We start from the raw sequence: 18995 nt of genomic DNA on the forward strand, positions 1-18995 counted from the left end.
GTCACTAAGGTATTATGGTGAAAATGAACACAATCTATTGCATGAGAGTACAGGACAAAAATGTATTTTATGTTTATTGTTTAAAGAAATTGATCTTATGTTTGATTTAATTACAAAGATTTAGACAGTGCCTTAAACTTATCCTGTATTTTGCTGAGGGCCCCAAGATGTAGAGATGGTTCTGGATGTTATCGAACAACATAAGCTCCTTGATACACATGTGCAAGATCCTCATTTGATGATGTCATCACTGGGGCTGTTTATTTCAGGAGTGACTAAGCTTCTCAAGTGTGTTTCTACAATCTCAGCTGTTCTTGTCCCTGATAATTCTGACCATTGTTCATTCTCATTTACAAGCTCATTCTGCACAACAACAGACAGGATAATGCTCAAGTGTATCTTGAACTGACAACTCAATAAAGTGTTGTCGTATACAAACAGCAGACACAGACGAATGTGGTTCAATGAATGAATTGACACCATCTGGAATATATTTTACGTGAAAGACACCATTAGAGGGCTACAGGAGTATTACACTGCAATGATGATTCCACACACTCTTTGTTAATAAACAGCTCTGCTCAGATGTATGCTTCCCAGTTAAACCCACTGATCCAAGTTTATCAAACCAACATTTATATTCAAACCAAACCAGACCACAAGGGGAAACGCGTCTCAAACGATAGACATCCCTGCACAGCTTATGACAATGTGCAATGAGGAAATTTAGTGAGAATCTCGTCTGCTTTTTCAGCAGCAGTCTAGCTCATGTAAGTTAATATACAAGTAGGGACATGGAGGAGTATGTTTGGGCGGTATTTTATAATTTATACAAGTTTTTAGCAGTTGATAATCTTGTATCATCAGATGTGACCGTATTAATTGGAAGAGTTTTTGACATCAGAAGCAGCTCCTGTACTGCCCCTGAACTAGCACAGAAAATAATCTTAGACACTAATGTCCAGTTGATCCTCAAGCTCCGGTGTGTTTACCAGTAGGGCCCGGTCACACATATGTGAATCTATAGGTGGCAAACCTTCGCCTCAATCTGTGCAAGTGAGGAGGCGAATGCATTCACTTCCTGTGGGGCAAATCCCAGAGTGACTGTGTGAAACTCAACTCTGGGGAACTCTGACCCGCAATACTCTATTCGGATTCGCATATGTGGCGCCAAGCCCTTACAATGGTTTGACCTTTGCCCTAAAATGAAATACAGTAATAACATTGGATGCACAGACTCTGTTCAGGTATACAGGAGTTAGCGTTGTCTACGTCAGTGACTATTCTGATGTATCCACTGAAACAATGAATATCATTCAACCAAAATCAATCACAAAAAACATGATTCAAATTACACACAACTGTATACTGTCGCTAAGTGTGTTATGTTGTCAACTAAACTATCATTACATAACAATAGAAATAAATTAAATACCTAAAGGGGATAATTTCCCTGACAGGACACCATTACTAATGATTCAAATATATCTGGTAATGAAGCTTCTTTAAATCCACAGTCAAAGTAAAAAATTGCCTTTGTAATCTAATGTACAAAGAATAACTACAGTACAGACGTCATGTGATCTATATTAAAAGTTGTGATTGTAAACTGCTACAGCTTAACAAAGCAATAGCATATGCAGTTGTTAATTTTGTCTCTGTGTAGGTTCTGAATAGAGTATTCTAGCCATCTGAAAAGTACTTTCGTTTACAGGGTGGTTGTGTGAATGCAAATCCTACATTTACTCTTGCAGATTCTTTCATCATAGTCTATGTAGTGTTAAATATTTCATTTTAAAAGCTTTGGATCTATACTCAATATGTAACCATTTATTAAGTTTAATAGACCGATGTGCCTTTTTTAAATTGTCTATCAACAGGCCAGAGCAATAAAGCGGTTAAGAGTTTAACACCCAGACACTTATAAGAGGAAACAGTGAACAGGTTAATGCAGGCAAAGGCACCATTCATATAACTGCATTGCCCATAAGGCTTTTTTATCAGTATAAATATCCTAATTTAAAGAAATCTTTCAAAAGTTATCCTAACCAAGGCCTAGAAGACCTGTCCATTTGTTGAGAATGTTATTTAAATCGAATTAATGTAAAATGAGGCTTACCTCCCTTTTGGTAAATAAGTGGTGATATCACTGTCAGACTAATAAATCCGTTCAGGGCAAAAACACAAGTTTCTCTTCAGATTGATACAATGTTTCCTTTAACAACAGTCTAAGACATCTTAGGAATCTATGACAACTGACACTGTAACATTAAAGCAATATGACAAAGAATTATTTGCCCTGATGAATCCTTTGAAGTGTTCGATTTTTATAAAGCCTGGGTGGAGTTACTATTGTAAGTCACAAACAAGTGTTATTCTTTCAGCTTAACCCTTTGATATACAACAAAGTGACCCAGCTCTGTTTTGATCTATATCCAAGCAGTGAATGAATTTCATCATTCTGTCTTTCAGGTATTCCACAATTAACTTGGATTGGAGAAAAATGTATTAAAGATTTGTGATGATAAAGATATCCACAAATATTTATTTGAATCCTAATTTAAATATTTCCTTTGTTACTTTTTCAATAAAAATATTGATTGTATAAATACCCTTCTAATGTACAACATGGGTCAAAAAGGACCCGTATTCACTTCTTGGGTCATTTCATGCATGAGTGTTTCTTTGCTATATGTTTAAAATGAAAGTATTTTATCTATAAATATTCTAAATATTCATTAAATATCTTGTTTTTGATTACAAATCATTATTTTTCATTTATCCTTTTTCTTACTTTATGAACAAAAGTACATTTTGTATTTGTACATCACTATAACACATCGGTCAAAAATGACCCATACAGTATGTTTTCATTACGGAACACCTACTATTAATTTCAGGCAGCTGCTTTTGCCGAACTGATGCGTGTAAGTCTTATTTTCTTTCTCACTAATCATTAATAGTGAGAAAGAGAAATATGTATAATACTAACTAGCAGTTAGGTAGCTAGCTTCTTTTCTCACTGCCAAACCATAGCTAGATCCACAAAATAAAGCACGAAATATAACAGTATATACTTAATAGACTGATTCATATGCATCTGAAAATATGCTTTTGATTCTCTTTATCCAGATTGTTGGCTAGTCGCTATCATTTTAGACTCACGGTATAATGGTCATAAAGATGGAGTTGGAATTGTGGGTGCGTCTTGGACTCCAGCTCTCCTAAATGAAGTAGGCTGCTTTGATGACTTCTCCTAAATGAAGAAGCTTTCTTCTATATAGAACTTATGAATGAATATAGCAAAGAAACACCCAGCCATGCATGAATTAACACAGGAAATGAATACGGGTCATCTTTGACCCATGTTGTGCATTAGAAGGGGTTTGCATAGCTTGTGTATCAAAGGGTTAAGATATTCTGTGTAATCATCTGAACAACTAAACTCAGCAGTGACGTTAAATGAGGAGAAGACCATAATGGCACAGAAGATGAGTGACCTACAGCTGATCAATTTCCCCCTGAACCTTGCAGAACTGAGGGAAAAGGAGAATGATGAGAAGAGCAGAGAAGAACTGCAGAGGATGAAAGAAATGTTCATCATGTACGATGACTATCGGGAGCCCAGTGGGGAAGGGGGCGAAAGTAAAAAAAGAAGAAAAAGGTGGCATATCAATATCTGGAGCTCTTTGAATTGCTGGTACAGGAGAAGAGTTTCAGTGCTGACCTCAATATCCAGCTCTGCGAAACAAAGAAGACTCTGCTGAGGTTACAGACTGACTGGAGAAAACCTCAGGTGAGATCCAATGAGGTCAAAGCAAGGCTGACGGCTGATTTGACGGCATGAACATACTCAAAGCGTCAAAGTATAAAACTTGTCACTTCCTGTCCCTAGCAGTAGGCGCACTGACGATGAGTCAATATTGAAATATGGATCTGTTAAGAGCGGGACTGCGATTGTGTGAAAGAGGTTTGAGGTTTGGTTTGAGAAGGATCTGATGAAAGCTCTAGGAGTTTGTTAAAAATACGCATGTAAAACAGCCCAAATGACCACAAAATCAAAGATGGCCGACCTCCTGTTGTGTTTGAGGGGGCACCGTTGAGCCATTTGGGCAAGCCCATTTAGATTACTCCAGAATACATACATTTTCATCATGCCTTATACGCCATCAAAGTTTCGAGAGTTTTTGAGTATGTTTAAGCCGTCAAAAATACGACTAATTTTCCTGAACAATCAAGCGAAAGCATTGTCGGTGCTCGGGCCCTAATTAAACTCCAAACATGTGAGCTATGATGTTTAACTCCCTCTGGTTTAAATGCAACAACAACGGCAGTCATACCCAAATACAATACACATGTTTTAGCATATATGTAAAACGTCATGGATTAATTAAAAAAAACATTTCCTATGGATGTATACTTGGAAGGAAATATAGATGCCATCAGTACGGTCGATGGAGGTGAAGCATGATGCTGTACATGAAGTGTTTGGGGGGTTTAGGAGATGACACAGCCTGTGTCCGTCTGAGGCTTCAAATCTGGCTCCTTCACTGGTTTCACCTCCTCCTCCTTGGGTTTTGCCTAAAGTTAGAATAAAGACAACAGAGCTCAGAATCATACCCGTGTTGGCTTTTTGATCTGGAGATTGTGTGTGCGGCCAGCGGCAGTACCTTTCCATTTTTGGCTCCTTTAGTCAGATCGAAGGTGGCGTAAACCTCAGGAGTGCACAGCTCGCTGAGAGGCGGCAGCTCAAATGTGACCGGCTCAGCCAGGCCGTAACTCGCCTTCAGCTCCAGCAGGGGGGCCTCAGCTGGGACCTTATGGAAGTATCTGAGGGAATATGTTCAGAGGTACAATTTAAAGGTGAAAGACTTAAAAACTTGAGGTATTGTGAAAATTTCAAACTCTGTCGGTTCAGGTTTGAGTGGTGCACTATTTACCAGCCAAACTGGATATAAACAGGAATAACTAAGCAGCTGCTTAAACTGCAAAGAGATACTATTGGCAACTGTTACTTAACTATTGACAGTATGATAAGAAGGTTTTCTGATAAGTTAATATACTTTAATAAACAAAGTAAATCATCTTACTGTCTCAGTAAGACTCTTTTGGGGATGGTATGCATTGACTCACATAAATCCATTTTCTCTCTGGCACTTCTCCAGTGTGATTTTAATGAGGCCGCCCAGTTTGAGGAAGAACAGTTGCTCTGATGGTTTAGCTGTGGTGCCCGGGCCTTTGGTCTGACGATACTCTTTACACAGCGCCTCAGCACGGGAGTAACCTAAACAGAAACATGCTTGTGTTAATACAAAAAAAGATTTTTGGCCATTTTGGCAGGATAGATGAACAAAAACCCACATTCCCTATATTACAATCATAATCAAAATAGTGTTTATTGCCAAGTAGGTTAACACATACATGGAATTGCTGTAAACCTACTTGGCAATCAACCTGATTCCGATGTAGTGAAGTTGTGTTTTTGCTCACCTCCCCTGCCAAGGAGCAGGCATTATGACAAATGTTCACAAAAATACAGCAGCAACACAGGAAACACACACAGGAAGCACCTGTGTCATGACCTACTGCATCTGCAACTAGTTGATTACACGTCAGCTCAATACAAACGTACACTTTTCTGCTTCCTGGAGAGATCTTATGGCCTCACCACACTTGTCACTTGCCAGCAGTGTCTGCCCATGATAACAGTATGCCTGCAAACACAATGAAAGACAGGTAAATATAAGTTTAAAGACATGTTGGTATTTTGGTTTTAAAATCCACAGGGAACACCAGGATACGCATGAACTCACATAAGCCATGTAAAAGTGCCACTTCAGCTGAAAATACTTCCTCCACTTGCTGCTGCACTCTGGCTCCAATGTGTTCAGTGTGTGGTCTACAAAAAGGGAAATTTACCTTTAATACCCGGGTCTACGTAACTAACCAGGTCCAGTTTTCAGATTATATATGAACAAACATTGCGTTAAGTAGGAAAAACAATTGTAAACATCTGAATAGTTGCTGTACTGTGTTGACTTGGGTTTTCTAAACCAGATGCAGAAAAATACTGACCAGCTTTTTGATAGAAGTTTGCTGTTTCAAATGCCAGCGCTGCGATGAGAGTGGCGTTGTGCTTCAGTTCAATCGCCCTGGCAATTGTCACTGTAAGAAAAATTGACTTTATGATAAAATAACTCAAGTATAATGAACAAAATGGAAAATAACATGAATATGATAATAGATTATTTTTATATTAACAAGTCCCATTACTTCATATCTGCTGTCGGCAGGCTTTGAGCTTGGTCGGGGAAGACCCTTCCATAAATGTTTCCATAAACATACGACTTGATCTGAAACCCTCTCTCGTTGTCAGTTTATCTACCTATTTATTAATTTAAGGAAAAGTGCGTTTCTAAATAACACACTTGCAGAGTTAAGAATAATTACAATTTTTATTTTCGTTCTTTCGCCTCCTATTATTTCAGCTCATGACACAATGGAAAAGACAACTTTATAAGAATCATTCTCAAACAAACTTTGACAAACAAATCAAGTCATATTCGATGCAATTTATACAGAAATTAGATGCATATATCACATTTGTCACGTCCGAGCTCAGTTTACCATCCCAGCTCATGATGGTTACATAGCAAGTAAAAGTAATAAATACACATGAAAAGCCTTTTTCAGAATGGTAGATTAAAACTTTCTAACAGAAAATTATTTCTCTGTTCATGGAGGCAGGAACAAGAGTTCTGACACACAGCTGGCTCCAGCAATGGTTAGAAATGAGTTCATGTTTATAAACATTCTTAGTGACAAGTGCAGTGCTGTAATTGAGCTACTGTACCTTCTTGTGCTTCTGCTTGGCACTGGATGATGTATGCATCCATCACTCGGGGCTCCAGGTCTCTGCCCTTTTCAGCCGGGGTGATGAGGCGAGGGATGTGAACATCCTGCAGGAAACGTGCCAGATAATTGTTATTTAAAAAAAAAAAAAAAACACACACCCCCCCCCCCCCCAAATATATTAATTTATGAATGTACTCTTAACCAATGCGAAAAGTAAAGGGTGTGCTGTTGTAAGATAAGATAAGATAAGATACATTTATTGATCCCAAACACATGCACAATCACACGACATGCAGAGTAGGGAAATTTGTCTTCTGCTTCTTGTCCCAGCTGGTTAACATCACAGGACACACAGAGCAGTGGGCAGCCATGCACAGCGCCCGGGGAGCAGATGTTGGGGGAGTAAGGTGCCTTGCGCAGGGGCACATAGACAGTGGGGGTAGAGTGCTCTTTGGACTTTGGAACAGATCTGGGTGTTATTCTGCCACTAATCCACCGCCTCTCCGCTTTTTGTTAATTTATTTTTTCTCAGGGTGTTTGGCAAAATCCCATTGTTCTAAGTTTTTACACCTATGAACAGTATGTCATTTATAAACAGGAAAATGTGAATGTTGTGGTTACAAGGGGAGTTAAAAATAATATGTACTGTAAGGAACCCTCCAGAAAAAAGTGCTTCCCAGCTCTGCCATAATTTAGGCTGAAGACTTGTGTTGATGAGACTCACCTTGAGGTTTTTGAACATTCCAGCAGAAACCTTCAGGCTCCGGTGAACCTCTTTTGCCTCAGGCTCTGTTATGCTATAAGACACAATCATGACAGTAAAAATGTATAGTATGGGAACAAACCAAGACAAATTTTTAAAATCTTTGATTTGTTATTTAGTATATGACTGATTTCACACAAATTAACTGACGAATATAAACAAAATGACCACATACTTTTCTTTGCCTGCTAGTCGTGAGGCAAACTTGGTGTACCAGACGGCTACATTGAAGGCCATGGAGACCATTTCAAACACTGCATCCTGCTGGGCACTGGGAGGAGAGAAACCAGAGACAGTGGGTTATATAGGCTCTGCACACACCTGGCATCAACATCCGCAATGAAAGGTCCGATCACTGGTGTCCAGCATTAAGTTCACCTGTTCATAATGCAAATACGCATGTACTTCATTTGTATTTTGGAAACATGTGGTCCATCATATGTTGCTCAGGATGTACAGTATGTGCTCAGAAAGCAAAAATAATTTAGCCATATGGATCCCAGATGACTTCCAAGTGTGGTCGCAGTAATGGGATCTGCGGTCCCATTGAGGACGGATTTTGGTGCATTCAGTGCTGCACTTAACCTAGGAGTAATGGGATCTGCGGTCCCATTGAGGACGGATTTGGGTGCATTCAGTGCTGCACTTAACCTAGGTCTGTGTCCACTTAAACCTGTACAGCCTGAATACAACTGCTCTGCTATACTTGTATGTGTCTTTCACTTTTGTCAATACTGTGATTGAGGTATTAATCAAATTACACACTTTAGGTCTGATGCAATAGTTAAGGGTGGTTTTGTGCTGAGCTGCAATACTATGAGGTGTCTCTATTATTATGATCCCTAATGTAAGGAAAATGTATAAATAGAACCACCCTTCAGTTTAATGCAGTCCACTAAGACAACATCTTTAATCATGGTATTGAACATACCTTATCAATACCTACTCAAAAAAACCACCCTAGACCCAGATGTTTTAGCCAATTACAGACCAATATCTAACCTCCCCTTCATTTCTAAAATCTTAGAAAAAGTGGTAGCCAATCAGCTGTGTGAGTTTCTCCAGGAAAATAATATATATGAAGACTTTCAATCGGGGTTTAGAGCCAATCACAGTACAGAGACAGCCTTGGCAAAAGTCACTAATGACCTTTTAATAGCCTCAGATCAGGGACTTGTGTCTGTCCTCGTTCTGTTAGATCTCAGTGCAGCATTCGACACAATTGACCATCAAATTTTATTACAAAGACTGAAACAGTTAATTAACATTAATGGAACCGCCCTTAACTGGTTTAAATCGTATTTTTCTGATCGCTCCCAATTTGTGCAAATTAATGATGAGTCATCTGTGCGCACCAAAGTTAATCATGGTGTTCCACATGGCTCTGTGCTCGGCCCAATTTTATTCTCATTATATATGCTTCCACTAGGAAACATTATCAGGACACACTCGGTAAATTTCACTGCTATGCGGATGACACCCAGTTATATTTGTCAATAAAACCTGAACAAAGTAATCAATTAACTAAACTTTGAACATGTCTCAAGGACATAAAAACCTGGATGACCCGCAATTTTCTCTTATTAAACTCAGACAAAACAGAGGTTATAATACTTGGCCCCAAACACCTTAGAGATGCATTATCTAATGATATAGCTGCGCTAGACGACATTGCCCTTGCTTCCAATGAAACAGTCAGGAACTTGGGAGTGATCTTCGATCCTGATTTATCCTTTAATAGTCACTTAAAACAAATTTCTAGGACCGCTTTTTTCCACTTGCGTAATATTTCAAAAATTAGACATGTCCTTTCACAAAAAGATGCAGAAAAACTAGTCCACGCCTTTGTTACATCGAGACTGGACTATTGTAATTCATTATTATCAGGCTCCAGCAGGAAGTCGTTAAAGACTCTACAGCTTGTCCAAAATGCCGCAGCACGTGTCCTGACGAGAACAAAGAGAAGAGAGCACATTTCTCCAATATTAGCATCGCTACACTGGCTTCCAGTTAAATCTAGAATAGAATTTAAAATTCTCCTCCTCACCTTCAAGGCCCTTAATAATATAGCGCCTTTATACCTTAAAGAGGTGTTAATACCTTATAAACCCACTAGAGCACTCCGCTCCCAGAATTCAAGCCTACTTGTGGTCCCTAAATTCTCTAAAAGTAGAGTAGGAGCCAGAGCTTTTAGCCATCAAGCCCCTCGGCTGTGGAATAATCTACCACCTTCAGTTCGGGAGGCAGTCACCATCTGTTCGTTTAAAAGTAGGCTCAAAACCTTCCTTTTTGATAAAGCTTATAGTTAGAGCTAATTAGTGCGCCAGAACGTTACTTGTTCTATTTTGTGACACATGACACACGGAGCTTCTCTTTCCAGCTTCTCCTTCCTCTTCTCCATCCCTATCCCCCTTCCCCGGAATCCCTTTGCTTTATCACCCGCAGATCCAGGGCCTCTGTGGCCGCACCATGGATTACGGTTTGTGGATCGCGCACCGGGGGTCGCGGTGTTGGATCCAGTGTGGCGGATTCTGAGTCATGTGGGCTGATCGTGGTGCTGGTGGCGGACCCTGTGTCGCGTTGGCATTGGGCACGGGCGGTGGACCAGGACCGCGGTGGTGGCTTGTGATGGGTCCTCCTGGTGGGCGGCGATGGACGGTGACTGAGGACTGGAGTGGCGTCTGGTCTGGATGGTGGATCGTGGTCTAGATGGTTGCTGAGCATGGACTGTGCTTGCAGCGGGACTGCTTGGCATGTCATGTTGGGGTTGTCCTTCGGGATGTCTACCCTCATCAATGCTGCTAGAGACTTTGATTATTGATGATGTTGTCCTGCACGTGGCATCTATTGCACTTCTGTCCGTCCTGGGAGAGGGATCCCTCACATGTGGCTCTCTCTGAGGTTTCTACATATTTTTACCCTGTTAAAAGGGTTTTTTTTTTTTTTTTTCCTTACTCTTGCTGAGGGTTAAGGACAGAGGATGTCACACCCTGTTAAAGCCCTATGAGATGAATTGTAATTTGTGAATATGGGCTATACAAATAAAATTTGATTGATTGATTGATTATCATTACGTGTACACATTTTTGAGATTGTCAACTAAACTGAATAACATAATCATAGCTGTTGTATTTTGTATATCATTAAATAATAATGTAACATACAATAATAATAATAATCCAAAATACACATGCAAACATGTTAGTATTGCCAACATTCAAAATCAGCGCCAAACAGAAACTTACTGTAGCTGTTAACCTCTGGAATAACCAAAAACTTTTGCCATGTATAACCGTGTGTATGAAAGTGTGTATGTGTGTGTGTGACGATCAATTATGCCCAAAATTGCTAATTTTACAATTCCTTTACCTTCCAGCACCCACGGTTAACAGATATTAACACTATGTTTAGAACGATCCTTACTAGGTCTTGGCAAGTATATCACGCCATCGTTCAGATGTGAAAAAGAAGGCGAGTCCCTCCACATACTACAAGACTGGTTGTACGAGTTTCTCCTATCGTTCTACCTTGGTGTGTTTCCTTGTAAGGTGTCAGTCCACTTGAAGTTCTGAATGAACCTCATCTTGTTCTCCTGTGTAGTTCCATCCAAGGATGAGATGAAGCCTATTGGGTTAAACCGATGTTTAAAAACAGAGAAGCAGCTGGTCAGGTGCAAAGCGACAAAAGACAAAGATAAACACATTTTAATGTCAAACTTGGATTTGCCACTAGAGTTAAGATACAGCTCTGTTGGTTTGAACAGTGGGTTTAACTGAGCAGCTAAGACTGACTGACCACCTGCATTATCATTGCTGAAATTTCACATGGTTCATTGATATTTACTTCAAAATGTAACCTGCAACTGGTGCTTTCTACACTACACGCAGCTGACCAGTGCTGGTATGAAAGTAGGGGTACCCTACACACACCTGAATATGAAGACACAGACATCACCACTAAGCAGCGCAACAATGGTTCTCAGAATATGATTCATTTTATGATGAAATAACTTTAATTTACAATTTTTTGATTATATCCAAACTTGTAACAACATGTTAATGTCTCTGTAAAGGGATCCACCGGTTGTCTTTGTGATTGAAAGCTTTTGTATGCCAGTGTCCCTCACACAAAATGAGATCTGCCTCAATGAAGAAACAAAACAATTTTGTATGTGTAATTGATATCATCTGCTGACATCTACTCAATGCTTGTTATTATCTGTCATTTTGAGGAAAGTGTTGAGTTTCTCATTTATAGGTTTAACCCACTCTTGTGTGTGAATTCAGCTGATTATGCAGCACTATAATACTGTATAGCATTAGTTTGTAAAGAGATACGACAGGAGACATCTCCTCTCAATTCCTCCGCCTGTCTCCTCTCAGCAAAAACCTTATTCTTCATCATTCGTTACTACTGGCTATAATCTGGGCCTGTGAAACCTTTCAAGTTTCAAACACCCCGAGTAAATCAAAACACTAACAAGGTCACTATGAAAAATCAGATTTATACTGAATATTCCTTTTTCTTCCTCTACCATTGCAAATATATAACAGTCAGCTCACAGACTGGTACAGAACAGCACCGCTCCTGACAAAACACTGATGTAAGCAGGACAGATGGAGGAGAGGAGATTCATTTTTTCTGCAGTGTAAACAAACCTTGTAAGAGGGAGAAATATGCATCTGTGGCATTTTTCATGATCTCTGGGTTGCAGGTGACATCAGTGAACATCTCCAGCAGTCTCGCCCTGGTTGTCCTTAGGTCACTGAACGTGTCACAAAATAGAAACTGCCATCAACTGATGTCCAACATCTATCATAATCATTCCATCATTCATATAGATTGTATCCAACAAGGCTATTATACCCAATTAGTTAAATAAATGGAATTGATCCCAGGACTGTGACATTAGCATCACAATGATGGTCATTAGATCATCATGAGGACAGTTAAGAGGACCACACAAAAGGTATATCTGTATTGGGTATTTTTCGTAGTCAAAGTCCATTGTTATAATACCCTTGACAGTTTATTAAGTGGGGATAAGACTTACTTGCATATCTTATTGGCAGAGGGGCTCCCTGCCACACCATAAAAATTAAAGGACACAGGCGCTGTTGCCTTCAGTGGGTTCCTGTGAAACCAATGTGCCATCCTGTGGAAGAGGACACAAAGAGGGTGAAACATAAACCATGACAGGAACTTAATGAACCACTTCCATTTCTGGAGTTAACACACTTATGGTAAAGTGAATCGACCTTCTCCTGAATAGCCAGTACATATGTGTGAGGCATTTATCGAATGGGCATCATTAACAAGCTAGCTAATGTGTAATCATGGCTAACATCAGTTTATCGAAACGGTCGCTTCACCTCCTCACCCGCGGCCGTGTTGACTCACTAACAGGGCAAAGTATGTGAAATCTTGACACGAAGACTCAGACATTACTTCAGAGTGCCATTAATATGGTTTTGGAAAAATTGTCTTTCTCTCTTTTGAAGACAAAGTACATTGCGTAAGCTACGCTACGGAGAGCTAACGGCTAACACTGGCTACATCCACAAATGTAAGCATGATTCGCTGAAGCGACGAGACAACTGACTTATTAGTTCAACAGCTAAATAAAAGGACTTCACTTGTTTTAATACGGATTTATCTTGTACCTGTTGTTGCGTCGTTGGAGATGTTTGATAGTCCTGATGGAAAGTGTGACACTGATAACTTACTTCCGGAAATAAACAACGAGCAGAAGTCGGCCAATGAAACCAGACGCGTCAATCACGTGACGTGTACCCGGAAGAACCTCCGAGTTGCCTTCGGCTTCTCTTTTCTTTCAAGGCTCAGCTGCTCAAAGAGATTTGAACTTGTCATAATATTTTTTATTTTTTACAGAGCAGTCAATGTTTCTCAATCTGGATGATTTATCAATGTGTTATTGCCAAGACAGAGACAATGTTTTCAAACTTATTTTAAGATTAGTTTGTTTCAAGTTTTTAATCTTATTTCTGAATAAATTCCCATTTTATTTTACAAGCTCTTTGTAACCTTGATAAGAAGAGTGCTATATAAATACAGATATATACATTAGCAATTGATGACTATAAGAAACATTTCCTTTAAAAAATAATTTTTTAATGCTCATTTAACTTGCTGTGTCACACACTGTATGACTCAAGGTAGCGATTGATATAATCTCAAAGCGTTACAAGTTATTATATATTTAAAAAAAACAATGACCAGGCCAACATTCAATGTCTTTTATTTTCCATTTGGCAAAACATTAAGTGAACAATAATCAGCAATTTCAAGTGATGGTCATAGAGAAACAATAGAACAAGCAAAAATGGCAACAATAAAGGTTGGATTCATTTCATGAAACTGTACACCATCTCACTGATTAAGAGATCATCAAACATCCCACATACACAAAAACAGTCGAAATACACACAAAAAGAATGCAAATACATAGAAATTCATTATTATATGTAAATTTGGGTGTCTTTTCTACATTCTTTAAAATGTATTGTGCTTTTCAACATGAACAGAATATAATCTATCCATTATCACATTCATTGCAGATTTATTGAATCTCCCTAAGGCACACTGTGATGCCCTTATATCAGGTTAGGGCACTTATTTGGGGCAACTATCTTCTGTACAAGCAATATTCCACCGTGAGGCATCATTTTACCTAACTGTATACTAAGGATTTCTTTTGTGAAATTAATTTCCTCTTGTTTCCCCTAAAAATCTTGTAAATATAGACACTATCAAATAATAACCATCAGCAATTATAAGTCACAAGAATTGGTAAATACAATGCAAAGTAAAAGGTGAATTCCAATGTTATCAGTGCACTTTTAAAAATCTCTTTAAAACAGGCATGGGCACAGGAACTATAAAAAAGGCACGTTTGGTGATTTTGAAGCAATCAACAGCATCATTATGATCATGTTTCCTCATTCTTTTATAATGTAAAAGGGAGAGTTTATCTCCAGTGAGATATTTTTTATCTAATGAATGAATGCCTGTAAAGAAAAAAAAAATCTGTCTTTCTCTCTACATCTAATCCCAATGCAATTCATTGTTTTTATTTCCCAGTATCAATTCTGACCATGAAGGTGCTAATCTGGAAATGCAGAATCACAGACGACCCTGACGTTTGCATTATCAGAATCTTGAACCAGGCTCCAAAAGGTCACTTTGCTCCAATCAGAAAGCAAATGCACACAGAGAACCAAAAAATAAATCATTATCAACCTCTCGCATGTTGTAACATGGGACCAAAACACTGGGTAGTATGAGACAGATTAAGTCAAGTGGTGTCTGTCGACCTCCCCTCAGAAAAAGACCTCTGGTAAGAGCAGAGAGACTTCAAGTAACACAAAGTTAAACTCCGAAGACAGAGCTGCTCAATTAATCAGAGCATCTAACATTGAAGACAGTCACGCACATTTGATTACACGTATGTATGTACATAACATGAACATTCTTTTTGGTGTTGCATATAAAATCCGTACCATGAAAAGGTGTAAAAATCCTTACAACTGAATGGTCCATAAAAAGCAACACACAGGCAAACTGAACCTCTTGTGAATAAACATCATGATGTGATGCTCTGTGTGTATGTGTGTGTTTCTTATTCTAATTCACCATCACTGTGCAATAAATCTAACCTGATGTTTTGGCTTGTGAGACACCCAGAGATAAAAAAAACATGATGAAATGAAACTGAGCAGCTTGTTGGAATGTGCATGCATTAAAAACGCACAATGCACAAACTCCATAATGTCTTTGGCATTAGTGCAGCTTTGGTGATTACAAAAAATAAACTAGCTGTGTGCATGCACCATGTTTACTTATATTTCTTTATAGCATTTTACCATTATAGCCTTAAAGCCCTGAAAAGTGATGTGTGATTGCTCATTCGCAGAATACCAAACTCTACTTTTGAGAAAAAGGTACAGTTCAAAGTCGCTTAGCATAGTTATTGCATAGACTATGGTCACGGGTGTCTCCCCATCCTCCATTCTTCATGTGTGCCTTGTGCTCTACTGCTTCTGCACCATTAAGGACAAGGGATGAAGGAAATAAACCATGCTTGGCGCTCTGAAGCCCTTCCTCTGCCCTCTGTGAAGCCAATTCTGGCCTGCACCCTTCCTTCTGGTGAAGGCCACAGTCTCCTGTGTGAAGAACCCGGGAGCCCTGCGCTACAAGCACTTTGAGGGGCTTTGGTATGCATGTTCCTGACAAGTGCTGGAAAGTCCAGTCCCAGTTGTAGTCGTCATAGGTGCAGAACTCGTGGCTGCAGCCCATCAATTTGTAGTACACCTCCCTGGAGAGGGCCATACCTATGTTGTGTTTTGTGGACATCCACCCAGTGGTCAAAACCTTATTGGACAGTTTAACAAAATCAGTCACGCCATTGTGGTTACCCAGAGCCAGCATGTCGCAATCCGGGCAGTTGTTCTTGCTGAACTCTACCATTGACTTATAGAAGTGGAAAAAGTCCGGTAAGATGTAGTTGTCCTCCTCCAGAAACACTACAAACCCACTGTAGCCCTGCATCACCTGCACTCGCTCCCACACAAAGTGCATTTTCCACCACCAGTGGTGTTTGGTTTGAGTGATGAGGGCTTCCCTGTAGTGCCCATAGGAGTCAGGGTGTTGTGCGTTCAGGCATCCTGTTTTCACAGCGTTGTCCTTGGACATGTCTCGGGGGCAGTCTCGTGGATCCTGACCGGGAAACTCATTGGGATACAGCTGAATGCTGAAAGGGAAATAAATTTGCAGTACCCTGCAGAAAGTTATCCCCTGCACTATCGTGTTTATTTCCTCTGTAAAATAGTCATGACTGAAGATCAAAAGGAAGCCGTAAGTCTCTTTGATTTCCTTCAACGACTTGATGAGCAGCTTGAGGTATTCAGGCCTGTTGTGGACCTGCACGACCAGCACCAGCTGAGGCTCCCCAACAAACTTGTCCGAATTCTGAATATACTGCTTGAAATTTGCGTTGTAAACGGACTGAGTCAAGTCTGACGGAGAACCAAAGTTAAACATCACCTTTTCCTCCTCATTTCCCTGAGCCACGTGATCGGTTCCACTTTCATCATTGCCGAAGAGTAATAATAAAACCGTCACAGACAGAACTACGAAGAAGAGGAGCAGCAGTGGCAGCAGGCTCCTCCTGAACATTCGAGCCCTCATTTTTCTCCCGGTGGAAACTGACTTGAAAGGCAGAGGGGAAAGTGGCTTTGATTCACCTTTTTCTTAGCTGTGAGCTCGTTGGCGACATCACTTCCTCGTGCACTGAAGATCACCGTCCGACGTCACGTGAGCCGCTTCTTCAACCGAATGGCAGAAGTTTGTGTTTGTGACGGCGGGTCCTCTTCCTCACTCGGACACCGTGTCATCGGAGCGAGCTTCCGCGGCTGGTTCTCGGCACCTGTGGAGCACAGCAGGAAGAACCGGGCGAAGTGAGTGGGTGACGTGCTGGTTTGACATTGAAACAAAGGACTAGTTAGCGGCAGGCTTCACTTTGGACCTGAACTCACCCGGACGACGAGCGATGTGTCAACACGCTCACACCAGGAAGAGGCTCCAACATCTGGGCTGAAACTTGTTGAACGCTGACGTGTACAGTGCAGCCAACGGGAGGGCGCGCGAGCTGCTGCTCAGCGAATCACGGAGCCGCCTCCAGCTGCGTAACATGAGAGCGTAGCGTGAGGTGTCAACTGGAAAACTTCTTTACTTCAGAAACATGACTTATATAAAACATGGCTTAAATAAAACATTACGTATATACTGCTGTAACCTTATAATCAATATTATTACTTATAACACATTCATATTTTAATCTATTCATTATTTATCTATATATTCATTTGACTGAGTTTAGGTATGGTTTTTATACAGCACCCGAAAACTCCGGCCATCCGCGTTAAAGTTTGTTGTTCTTGTTTTTTATTTTGATTTTATTTGCTGATATTGTATTGCACTGTTTTATGTTGTATTTTGTTTTATACAGCATTTTTTTTTATTTAATATTTCACTGTTTTTTGTGTTGTCTTTTATTTTTATATTGCACTTTTATTCTTTACTACACAGTTTTTATGTTTGATTATATAAAGCATTTCTTTTTAATGTAGTATTATTTATTTTATATTGCACCGTAGTTATGTTAAAAACATAGCCTGTAAATCATTGGTGAATGTATAGTAACTTTTTAGAGATAAGAGATAAGATACATTTATTGGTCCCACACACATGACATGCAAATGGGGGAAATTTGCTCTCTGCTTTTGTCCCATCTGGTGAACACAGGAGGACACACAGAGCAGTGGGCAGCCATGCACAGCGCCCGGGGAGCAGGTGTTGGGGGAGTAAGGTGCCTTATTCAGGGGCACTTAGACAGTGGGGTGGGGTAGGCACTTAGACAGTGGGGAACAGATCCAAGTGTTGTCTGTCCAGGTATGTTTTTGCAGGACATGAGACACATACAGATTATATTATATCATGATTTCTCAAACATTATGTAAAATTAGTAACGTAAACACATCACAAATAGTTTACCCAAGTAGCATTTTGAATGGAAGACATTTATTTACAATAAGTTTTTCACACTCTGGTCTTACATTAACTAGGTAAAGGATACATTTTTCACTGGTCCTGTCCAGGAAGTGCTCAGCTCTGAAGGTAAACCTATTTCCCTCCTGACCTTACCTGTTCAGGTTTGACTGGCTGAATCAGTTCTGCTGTTCAAGGTCTCTCCCAGACACATAACAAAAAGGTAGGGGATGTTATACCTGAAAAACCACAAGACTGGAAAACTTGATACCCCTATAGAGGGGACTTTACAAGAGGCCATGGAACTGGATCTGGTATATCTGATATATGGAAATAATTATACTTAAACGGGACATTGCATTGTTGGAGAGTTAAATATCAGTGAAATGTGATTTTTATACCTTCAAACCAGAAATATATCATCTCAAAGCACTTAAGTCATGACCTGGAAAAAATGTAAAGAGAAACCCAATACCTACTACCTTGAGAAAACACTTGGAAACAGTGAAGAGAAAAAAAAAGATCCCCTATCTGCTCTACAATTCAGCGAGTCAGTCGAGATTACATAAAAAATGATGAAACAAAAAGGTCAGTGGTTTTCTTTTCTACTTATTGATAGAGCGATTTCAGAGGGTGCTGACATGGAGCAATCTTCTGTCAAATCAAATATTAAATCCTTTGGGAAATCAAATGAGAATAAAACAAAACATTGGAATAAAAGATCTAGAAAGGAAGGTCTCTTTTTGATGTTTCCAGTGGAGGTAAATACCTGATAAATCATGATACTTTCATTACCTTTTATAATCTCATG

The 18995-nt window shown here is 39.7% G+C and overlaps 2 protein-coding genes across 2 annotated transcripts; both read right to left on the bottom strand.

Annotated features, from left to right (window-relative positions):
• Positions 1–48: 48 nt before the first annotated feature.
• Positions 49–13359, bottom strand: brox (BRO1 domain and CAAX motif containing). The gene is made up of 13 exons (XM_062410907.1): positions 13282–13359; positions 12672–12773; positions 12277–12383; positions 11146–11242; positions 7794–7889; positions 7580–7652; positions 6854–6959; positions 6076–6165; positions 5814–5899; positions 5633–5714; positions 5134–5284; positions 4671–4830; positions 49–4581 (listed from the first exon to the last, which is right to left on the bottom strand). The coding sequence occupies exons 2-13, from the start codon at positions 12770–12772 to the stop codon at positions 4498–4500; spliced, it is 1233 nt and encodes a 410-aa protein (XP_062266891.1). The 5' UTR covers position 12773; positions 13282–13359; the 3' UTR covers positions 49–4497.
• A 501-nt stretch (positions 13360–13860) lies between these two features.
• On the bottom strand, positions 13861–17253 carry si:ch73-91k6.2 (alpha-1,6-mannosyl-glycoprotein 2-beta-N-acetylglucosaminyltransferase). The gene is made up of 2 exons (XM_062411191.1): positions 17173–17253; positions 13861–17063 (listed from the first exon to the last, which is right to left on the bottom strand). Exon 2 carries the CDS (start codon positions 16823–16825, stop codon positions 15587–15589), a length of 1239 nt encoding a protein of 412 aa, XP_062267175.1. The 5' UTR covers positions 16826–17063; positions 17173–17253; the 3' UTR covers positions 13861–15586.
• Positions 17254–18995: the final 1742 nt, after the last annotated feature.

The sequence above is a fragment of the Platichthys flesus genome, chromosome 18, assembly GCF_949316205.1.
Source record: "Platichthys flesus chromosome 18, fPlaFle2.1, whole genome shotgun sequence".
NCBI lineage: Eukaryota > Metazoa > Chordata > Actinopteri > Pleuronectiformes > Pleuronectidae > Platichthys > Platichthys flesus.

Coding starts and splice junctions, on each gene's coding strand:
- brox (XM_062410907.1), bottom strand. CDS start 12,772: ATGGCACATTGGTTTCACAGGAACCCACTGAAGGCAACAGCGCCTGTG. Junction 5,715..5,813: donor GGCACTTTTACATGGCTTAT/GTGAGTTCATGC, acceptor TTGTGTTTGCAG/GCATACTGTTATCATGGGCA. Junction 4,582..4,670: donor AAGGAGCCAAAAATGGAAAG/GTACTGCCGCTG, acceptor TTCTAACTTTAG/GCAAAACCCAAGGAGGAGGA.
- si:ch73-91k6.2 (XM_062411191.1), bottom strand. CDS start 16,825: ATGAGGGCTCGAATGTTCAGGAGGAGCCTGCTGCCACTGCTGCTCCTC.